Source organism: Anomaloglossus baeobatrachus, chromosome 4, assembly GCF_048569485.1.
Source record: "Anomaloglossus baeobatrachus isolate aAnoBae1 chromosome 4, aAnoBae1.hap1, whole genome shotgun sequence".
In the NCBI taxonomy this organism is placed as follows: Eukaryota; Metazoa; Chordata; class Amphibia; order Anura; family Aromobatidae; genus Anomaloglossus; species Anomaloglossus baeobatrachus.
The window spans coordinates 48540043-48550446 of record NC_134356.1 but is presented as its reverse complement, the minus strand read 5'-3'; the positions used below and the strand labels follow the sequence as shown (position 1 = coordinate 48550446).

At 51.5% G+C, this 10404-nt stretch overlaps 1 protein-coding gene across 3 annotated transcripts in view; it reads left to right on the top strand.

Annotated features, from left to right (window-relative positions):
- LARP1 (La ribonucleoprotein 1, translational regulator) overlaps positions 1-10404 on the top strand; it is a 130193-nt gene that overhangs the window by 46337 nt on the left and 73452 nt on the right. For all 3 annotated transcript variants that reach the window (XM_075344311.1, XM_075344310.1, XM_075344312.1), the window contains exon 3: positions 2258-2323. In XM_075344311.1, coding sequence (XP_075200426.1) covers positions 2258-2323 — 66 coding nt within the window. The remainder of the gene's footprint in view (positions 1-2257; positions 2324-10404) is intronic.

The window sequence follows — 10404 nt, the reverse complement described above, 5'->3', positions numbered from 1 at the left end:
ACCATGGCAACCATCGAAAGTCACGTGATCATGTCACATGACTTCCGGTGGGGGCGGGGTAAGTGACTGTCATGGCGGCGCCCATATACATATCGCTGTCAGATTTTGGCAGCGAAATGTAAGGGGTTAATGGCCGCAGGTGGAAGCGATTCCACCCGCGGCTAGCAGGCACACATGTCAGCTGTTGATGACAGCTCATATGTGCGCGGATCGCCGCCGGGGGCGGGGCTTACATGATCAATGACGTACCCAGTACGTCATGGGTCGTTAAGGGGTTAAAGGGAAACTGTCACCTGTAAAAATGCTATTAACCTGGAGATATGGGGTTAATGTGCAGGGTAATAGAGTTTGGAACCTGCCCAGCGCTTTCACTTCGATCTCTGCTGCTGGGAAGAAAACAACTTTAATCCTCTCAGCGGCGTTCTGCTTTCAGTCATGGAGGCGGCGCAGGTTCAGTCACGGCTTTGTGTATGGAAAGTGGCAGCTGTAACCTCGTTTTCCGCACTGACTGACAGCCTCCTCTAATGCAGGGTGGCTGTCAGTCATTGCGGGGTGCGGTTACATACACAGAGCCGTGACTGAATCCACACACCGGTGCTGCCCCCATGACCGAAACCATGGAGGATTAAAGTATTTTTCCTCCCAGCAGTGGGGTATGATGCTGGGCAGGTTCCATACTCTATTAACCTGCAGATGAACCCCCTTATCTGCAGGTTAATAGCCTTTTTACAGGTGACAGGTTCCCTTTCAGTCCTGATCCTTTTGTTTTCAGGGGAGGTGTGTTGTCACTGGTCTCACAACTGGGACTTCACGCAGGACTGGAATGTCTCCGCTGTCGCATGTTGTGCGCCCCCTTAAAGGGATTGCGTCATTTGTCAAAATGAGAGTGACTCTACGGAGACCCCGACTGTCCAATCCCAGCTAAAGATTTTTCCCGCCTGTTTTGAGTAGTTTTCAGTTCTCTTTGGTGGTTTTAATAACCCGGCGGAGAGAAATAATTCCCTAAAAAATCCGCGCCTACCGTTTAAAGAAAGTCGTGGCCACAGTTTACCGTTCCTTTCTTGTAATAAAAGGTAATGGTGCACAAACATCTAAAAATGGTGCGACGCTGCGCTACTCGAGCCCGTGGTTGGCCGTCTGCTGCCTCGTAACTTCTGCACTTTGACCTCTCTGCGTTAAGTGCTGCGGTGGGGCGATCTGTCCGCTCCACTTGTTTTTCTTACGAGTGCTATGACTTAAGGCGAGGGGAACATGGTGACTTTAGGAACTTATGCAGCGTGTCTTTTAAAGGGGTTGTCCACTACTTTTACATTGATGGCCTACCTTGGGATAGGTGATCAATGTCTGATCGGCCGGGGTCCAACTGTTGCTGGTCCCGGCGGCGGCAGCAAGTGCCTGGAAATGCTCCGTTCCGGAGCTGCCCCGTCTTCTGATGGTGGCCACCCAAATTTGGTCTCATAGGCACATATGAGGCTTTCAGCTCACACCGGTGGAACTCGCTGTATATTGTGCCTGGTATACAAATTGCCGGGGTATGCTGCATAATGCTTGTACATGATATAGAATGATATACTTGGCATCTCTAGGTGTATACTTGTTCCTAGAATATATTGATGATGGTAGTAAATTTACTATTTATTTATTTTTTTATTTCTATTTTTTAATTTAATTTTTATTTTATTACGAATTTTTTTTTTGTTTTATTACTATTTTTCATTTTACTTTATTTACTTTACTATTTAATTTTTATTTTACTACTAATTTTTTTATTTAGTTTAATTACTATTTTTTTATTTAATTTTTATTTTTTTACTTTATTTTTTGTTTTTTTCTTCTAGTTAATTTTTTTTGTTTTTTTAAGGGATTTTCTGACTACAATTTATTGTGTTTATATTATGTCTGAGGCTAAAATTATTTTTGTAAATGGATTTCCTTACAAGGTGGCTAGGGTGGCATGGTGGCTCAGTGGTTAGCACTGCAGTCTTGCAGCGCTGGGGTCCTGGGTTCAAATCCCACCAAGCACACAGTCTGCAAGGAGTTTGTATGTTCTCCCCGTGTTTGCGTGGGTTTCCTCCGGTTTCCTCCCACACTCCAGACATACAGATAGGGACTTTAGATTGTGAGCCCCAATGGGGGCAGTGTTCCTGATGTATGTAAAGCGCTACGGAATATGTTAGCGCTATATAAAAATAAAGATTTGATTTTTTTTTTAAATATGAAAGTACCTGAAATTCCTTTTTTCTTTACCTTTTGGCAGGTTGGAGACTTTGGTGATGCCACCAACTGGCCCACGCCTGGAGAGATCGCCCATAAGAGCACACCGGTAAGACGCTCCCATATACGTGACCTCACGACACAGATCATTGCTTGCAAATTTTACTAATGGGTTGGACCAATCTTGGGAGCCAGGTTTTAGAGGAGTGGAAAAAAAATCTTGTCTGGTTCCAAGTTCTTCCCAGTGGTAGAAGTGTTTGCACTATGCTTAAAGGGCTTGTCTGACTGGCAATAAAAAAAAAAAAAAATTACTGCTATTAGTAAGAAAAAAGCATAGTTAAAATATTCATTGCTCTAGGGCAGTCATTTCTGGTGGTCTTTGCCAGGGGAGGAAAGGATCACTATGTAAATTGGGCACCCAACTGATAAAACCTGTTGCTGGTTGCGGCAGGTGACCAAATGGGTCCTTACTAGTGATGAGCGGGCACTACCATGCTCGGGTGCTCAGTACTCGTAACTAGTGATGAGCGGGCACTACCATGCTCGGGTGCTCAGTACTCGTAACTAGTGATGAGCGGGCACTACCATGCTCAGGTGCTCAGTACTCGTAACTAGTGATGAGCGGGCACTACCATGCTCGGGTGCTCAGTACTCGTAACTAGTGATGAGTGAGCACTACCATGCTCAGGTGCTCGGTACTCGTAACTAGTGATGAGCGGGCACTACCATGCTCGGGTGCTCAGTACTCGTAACTAGTGATGAGCGGGCACTACCATGCTCGGGTGCTCAGTACTCGTAACTAGTGATGAGCGGGCACTACCATGCTCGGGTGCTCAGTACTCGTAACTAGTGATGAGTGAGCACTACCATGCTCGGTACTTGTAACGAGCTGTTAGATGCTTGGATGGGCATGACTGTAGTACCAAAGTAGATTTGTCAATGGTGAACTCGAGCAGTTTTCTGATAGATCTTCTCAAAAAATGCTCAAGTTCCTCATTTGCTTCCATTATACTTGGTACACAAGTTGAGCCCATCCGAGCGTCCAACAGCTCGTTTTGAGTACCGAGCATGGTAGTGCCCGCTCATCACTAGTTAGGAGTACTGAGCACCCGAGCATGGTAGTGCCCGCTCATCACTAGTTAGGAGTACTGAGCACCCGAGCATGGTAGTGCCCGCTCATCACTAGTTACGAGTACTGAGCACCCGAGCATGGTAGTGCCCGCTCATCACTAGTTACGAGTACTGAGCACCCGAGCATGGTAGTGCCCGCTCATCACTAGTTACGAGTACTGAGCACCCGAGCATGGTAGTGCCCGCTCATCACTAGTTACGAGTACTGAGCACCCGAGCATGGTAGTGCCCGCTCATCACTAGTTACGAGTACTGAGCACCCGAGCATGGTAGTGCCCGCTCATCACTAGTTACGAGTATAGAGCACCCGAGCATGGTAGTGCCTGCTCATCACTAGTTACGAGTACTGAGCACCCGAGCATGGTAGTGCCTGCTCATCACTAGTTACGAGTACAGAGCACCCGAGCATGGTAGTGCCTGCTCATCACTAGTTACGAGTACAGAGCACCCGAGCATGGTAGTGCCCGCTCATCACTAGTTATGAGTACAGAGCACCCGAGCATGGTAGTGCCCGCTCATCACTAGTAATTACTTCCAGACCCAGCAGAGACCACCGTAGCATCCTACTCTAGCTTTTTGCTGTATAATCTTAGAGAAGCACAATGCAGGGGCAGAGAGTCTGATTGTAGCAGTTTGCTGTGGATTCAATTCAATCAACATCAGGAGATAATCGCTGCAGGACTAGGTATCACGTGCCAGGTAGTCCAACTGATCTGTTCCACCACCACTGATTGCCAGCTTTCTCAGGATGTACAGTGTCCACAGACAGCTGCCAATCATTGTTATGGGCGGGGCTATACACAGCTCAGCGTTCTTAGCTCTGCTAAGAAAACAAAACAGGCATTCCATCAAAACGGCAACAAGCAGCGTAGTAAGTGACACATCACTGCAATCAGGATCTCCGCCCCTACATTTTTGCTTAGTTTACCATTAACTTTGCATTTTTTAACTTTTTTTTTACTATTTTGCTATGAATTAAACTCCATGCTTGAATTTGCAGATTCCATAGGATTTATCGGATTTTTATAGAATTGTCACTTGATAGCAAGTCCGTCGGCTTGTCTTTGAGCGATTAATGATTTTCGTCTTCATACAATTTTTTTTTTTTTAAGAAGCAACGGACCCCCACACGTCAATGTCTCTGAAGGCCCCGTAGAGGGGAGGGTTTGCAGTATTTTGCGGCGGTGCAGCGCTGCTAGTCATCCATCATACCCCCCAATGTTGATGTGGAATGTGTGATGAATGGCGGCCATCACCCCCCGCCTCTGTCCCGCAGTTACATTTCAGGCGCGGAGCTTTGGCCGTGGCTGTGTGACACCAGGAATAGCACACGCAGGTCCCCCCTGCAGGATTTCCATTTAGGGGGCTGCCCTCCTTCCAAGTCCTCCCACCGGGTCCACCGCTGGTCGTCTCTATTCTGGGACTGGAAGCCTCTGGTGCAGCATGCACCGCTCTCTGGGTGAAGCCTTCAACCCCAGATGTATTTTTAGGATCCTGGGTAGAGTAACTTGGCTTGGGAGCATGTGGCGGTTTCGGGTTTCATTTAGCTCTTTGAGGACACAGGTAAGGGAGATCTGCGGTCACTTGTTTGGGAACGGAAAATGTGTCTTTTTTAGACGATTTTTATTTTGTCCGGACGGATGAGTAGAACAGAAATGTCGCCTGTCGTGCGGAAGCGATGCCAACAATTCCAACTCTGCTACAACCAGGCATTACTTAATCTATTGTCATCTCTTACTTAAGCGGTCACAACCTAAGCTTTGATGACACTGCCTTATTTATCCCCTGGTTAATCTGCAGATTATGCCTCCTCCTCACCTCCCCGGCTGCTGGATTACCGTCCTCGGCTGCAGCCCGGATTCTTGTACTTTTAGGAACGAGTTAATCTGTGTCGGTATGCCTGGGGGGGTCTAATGTTTTTATCACCAGTAGTGGGCACTTACGGCTTCGATCATTGCAAATCTGTCTGCACGCTTTTGGCTTGCGCGTTCTTGAGTTAATTCTTGCCCGTAATCTATATTTTGTGTGATTGCATTAGGGGACAATGTTTCCTTTTGTCTTACGTATGGGCGAGCGGCTGCTTAAAGTAACCCTTACCCGTATAAAGGCTGGAATATATTCCACAATGGTTACTCCTATTTGTAAAACCCCTCTATGCATTGATATGGCTGAGTGCACGGCGCGTTTTACACCGCGGTCCAAGTGTATGTTGGGATAAAGCAAATGGTTTCTTCATCGGTTGAAGGCCCAAAGCGCATCCACATGGATAGTTACGTGACTATAGGAAAGCGCCAGTTGCAAAAGAAATATGCGGTGTTAGATCAGTTTGCAATGATGGACAGATGCCACGGCCTCCACCAAGGCTGTGGCTGCTTTCGGATCAATAATTTCTAAACATGTATGACCCAATATAGGTGCAAGTGCAACGTGTACCTGTGTTGTGGTCGGTTTAACACGTCTGATGGTTGATCTGATCAAAACAAGCCTTTGAATTCTGGTTAGGAGAACCCGAGATGGTCCGTTCCCTTGGGCCCCCGCCGGCGCCCCCGTTCCCTTGGGCCCCCGCCGGCGCCCCCGTTCCCTTGGGCCCCCGCCGGCGCCCCCGTTCCCTTGGGCCCCCGCCGGCGCCCCCGTTCCCTTGGGCCCCCGCCGGCGCCCCCGTTCCCTTGGGCCCCCGTTCCCTTGGGCCCCCGTTCCCTTGGGCCCCCGTTCCCTTGGGCCCCCGTTCCCTTGGGCCCCCGTTCCCTTGGGCCCCCGCCGGCGCCCCCGTTCCCTTGGGCCCCCGCCGGCGCCCCCCGTTCCCTTGGGCCCCCGCCGGCGCCCCCGTTCCCTTGGGCCCCCGCCGGCGCCCCCGTTCCCTTGGGCCCCCGCCGGCGCCCCCGTTCCCTTGGGCCCCCGCCGGCGCCCCCGTTCCCTTGGGCCCCCGCCGGCGCCCCCGTTCCCTTGGGCCCCCGCCGGCGCCCCCGTTCCCTTGGGCCCCCGCCGGCGCCCCCGTTCCCTTGGGCCCCCGCCGGCGCCCCCGTTCCTCATAGGTGGGGCTGAAGGAGAATAGTTCTGTATCTTCTTTTTTTATATTCACCTACTTACCTGCGGGGCGGTCTGGTCCGATGGATGTCGCTAGTCTTGACACAGCGCCTCCCCTATCCTTGCGATCGCCGTCCTTTCTTGCTTTGTGTGGGTAACTCATCCTATGTCATCCACACAATGTCTTCCATTGCGCGCCTGCGCAGGCGCACTTCTATGCTCTGTGATGGGCAGATCAAAGTATTGTAGCGCACATGCGCGGGCGGTCTTTTGACCTTGCCTCGCACCTGCGCATTACAACACGGTGCTGTGCCCGCAGCAGGGCCGAGAGCGGCGCTCAGGATCGTGATGGAGGACTCTGTGTGGATGACGTAGACGCGTCCTCCACATGAAGCGGGAAGAGAGGAGGCATCGGATCAAAATCAATGACTCCCAATCGGACCGGACCGCCGGCATATAGGTGAGTAGGTGACAGGTTGGCTAAAACTAGACACTTATTTGGTGGCCAGATCACAATAGCCAGCAGTCCCCCAGACCTCCATACACATCAGGCTAATGTTGGCCGCACCTGCCGATGTCAACAGGATCGGCCTACGTTCTAATGTGTATGGGGCACCGGCCGGGCGACTGATAGTCAGGAGAGATGTCAATTGGGCGTGTCCCATTCAGAGATGAGGTCAGTCGGTGGCTTTCTCACGGAGGATACAGGACGTCTCAGCCCAGGGAGAGCTCCAAAGTATGGAAGAGTCGGCTGAGGTAGTTTTTGTCCGATGCATTATTTCTTCGGCGCTCCATTGGGAGACCCAGACGATTGGGTGTATAGCTACTGCCTCCGGAGGCCACACAAAGCATTACACTAAAAAGTGTAAGGCCCCTCCCCTTCTGGCTATACACCCCCCGTGGGATCACGGGCTTGCTCAGTTTTCAAGCTTTGTGCGAAGGAGGTCAGACATCCACGCATAGCTCCACTGTTTTTAGTCAGCAGCAGCTGCTGACTATGTCGGATGGAAGAAAAGTGGGCCCATATGGGGCCCCCAGCATGCTCCCTTCTCACCCCACTTTTGTCGGGTGTTTGTTAAGGTTGAGGTACCCATTGCGGGTACGGAGGCTGGAGCCCACATGCTGTTTTCCTTCCCCATCCCCCCTCAGGGCTCTGGGTGAAGTGGGATCTTACAGGTCTCCAGGCACTGAGACCGGGCTCCATCCACAGACCCAGAGAACCTGCTGGATACGGAGCTGAGTATCGTCAGGGACAGGGCCCTGCTACATTAAGGTACTCTGTGTCCCCGTACACATCGCGCACACACACACCAGCATTGCTGGGAGTGCTAGTGCGCCGGGGACAACAGCGCGGAGCGCTCGTGCTATTATTCACGGCAGCTTTGCTGTGTGAATTTATGTATTGGGAACTGCCGCGCCGGGCCGCTGCTGGGTGTTTTTACACTGTGGCGCGGCTGGGACTTGTGGTGCGCCGGGGACTCCGCGCTGGCCGTGCACATAGGACGGCCGCGCTTATTACCCGAGTCCCCGGCTTTGCGGCTTAGTTTTCGTTTCGTTCCCGCCCCCAGCCCTGCCAGTCAGGGGAGAGGCGGGACGCTGTACAGAAAGTCAGCGCCGAGGGCTGGAGTCTGCTTTGCATTCTCCAGCCCCCTTCACTGGACACAGTGGGACGCCGGTTTCCCGCTCTTGCCTGGGGCACGCCCACGGCCCGCCCCTCGTCACACGAGCTGGAGAAGGACGCCGGCAGCCATTCCTGCATCCGAGCTGGTGAACGGAGACAAGCTCTGGGCAGCCAGTCACAGGACTCTGGCGACCACACACCCGCCTATAGGCGGGCGGTAAGCAGCACCTGAAGTGCTGACCCCACTAAATACCGTTGTGTCCATTTGTATTTTATGCTTACACTGCACTGTAGGTCGCTATTTTTGGCTATATGCCCTCTTAGATGGCGAGACAACAGCAGCAAAAAAGCAAGGGTGCTAAGGCACAGGCTTTCTATGCTGCTTGTATTGCATGTGCTGAAGTGTTCATTTGTACTTATGCTTGTATGCTATACATTGCACTGTACGGTCGCTATTCTTGGCTATATTCTCCTAGAATGGCTAGACTACAGCAGCAAAAAAGCATGGGTGCCAAGGCACAGTTTTTCTAGGCTGCTTGTATTGCATGTGCTGAAGTGCTCATTTGTACTTTATGCTTGTATGCTATACATTGCACTGTTCGGTCGCTATTCTTGGCTATATTCTCCTAGATGGCTAGTCTACAGCAGCAAAAAAGCAAGGGTGCCAAGGCACAGGCTTTCTAAGCTGCTCATATTGCATGTGCTGAAGTGCTCATTTGTACTTTATGCTTGTATGCTATACATTGCACTGTACGGTCGCTATTCTTGGCTATATGCTCCTAGATGGCTAGACTACAGCAGCAAAAAAGCAACACAGGCTTTCTATGCTGCTTTTACTGCATGTGATACGGTTCCACTGACCCCCGTTGTGTGCAATGCTCCCCTGTAGCACTTGGTCAGCCGGGGTCTCTACTAGAGGTGACCAAAGGAACCACCTGTGAACCCTGTCCATGGACAGGGACGGTGTTGCAGTTTCGGCTGATAGATTGTCATGGGATAGTGACTTGCAGTCCAGACAGGCCATGGGCAATCTTGATCATTGCTCCCTGGCCACCCTCATTTGGAACAAAATCAGTGCTCCGGGGGGGTCCCAGGCATTCCAGGGTGAAGGCTCTGACACGGACGACAGTCCCAGACAGCCTAAGCGAGCTCGCTGGGAGCGGCACTCGGCCTCATCACTAGTCAGGGTCACAGCAGAGGACTCTCTGTATGATGAGGCAGACGTAGCTGATCAGGACTTTGATCCTGACACCGCTCTCAATCCGGATACACCGGATGGTGACGCCATGGTGACTGATCTTATAGCGTACAGCAATGGCATGTTGGATATCTCTCCTCCAGCTCCTTCAGTGGAGGAGTCAGCTTCCCAGCAGGAGAAATCCCATTTCAGTATCTCAAGCGTACATTGAGTACTTTTCTGGCCACGCTGACTTCAGAGAAGCAGTTCAGAATCACCACGCTTACCAGATAAGCGTTTCTCCAAATGTATTAAGGATACATGTTATCCCTTTCCCCCTGACGTGGTCAGGCGCTGGACCCAGGGTCCAAAGGTGGATCCCCCAATCTCCAGGCTTGCGGCTAGATCCATAGTTGCAGTGGAGATGGGACTTCACTTAAAGATGCCATTGACAGACAGATGGACCTCTGGTTGAAATCTGTCTATGAAGCTATCGGCGTGTCGGTTGCTCCGGCATTCGCAGCTGTATGGGCGCTCTAAGCTATGTCAGCTGGTCTTGCGCAGCTGGTCTTGAGCACAGGTACATCTGTGCCGCAGGTAGCGTCCTTATCCTCGCAATGTCTGCATTGCGACTTACCCTATTAATGCTGTCCGAGAGAGACAGTCGAGGTTTCGGTCCTTCCCAGGCTCGGGCAGGTCCAAATTGTCCTAGTCCAAAAGGGCTCAAAGGGCTCAGAGGGGCTCAGATTCCAGGCGGGCTCAATCACGCCCAAGGAAGGCAGCCAGAGGAACCGCTTCCAAGGCGGTCTCCTCATGACTTTAAGCTCTCTCTCTCCGCATCCGCGGTTGGTGGCAGACTCTCTCGCCTTGGCAACATTTAGCTGCCACAGGTCACAGACCGGTGGGTGAGAGACATTGTGTCTCACGTGTACAGGATAGAGTTCTGTTCTCGGCCTCCGGCTCGATTCTTCAGAACTTCCCCACCTACCCACCGAGCCGATGCTCTTCTGCAGGCAGAAGGAGTGGTAATTCCTGCTCCTCTTCAGGAACAAGACACGGTTTTTCCTCCAATCTGATTGTGGGGGACCTAAAACTGCTCAACAAGCACGTGAAGGCCAGGCGGTTCCGGATGGCATCCCTCCGCTCCGTCATTTCCTCAATGTCTCAAGGAGATTTCCTAGCATCAATAGACATCAGGATGCTTATCTCCACGTGCCGATTGCTCCAGAGCACCAAC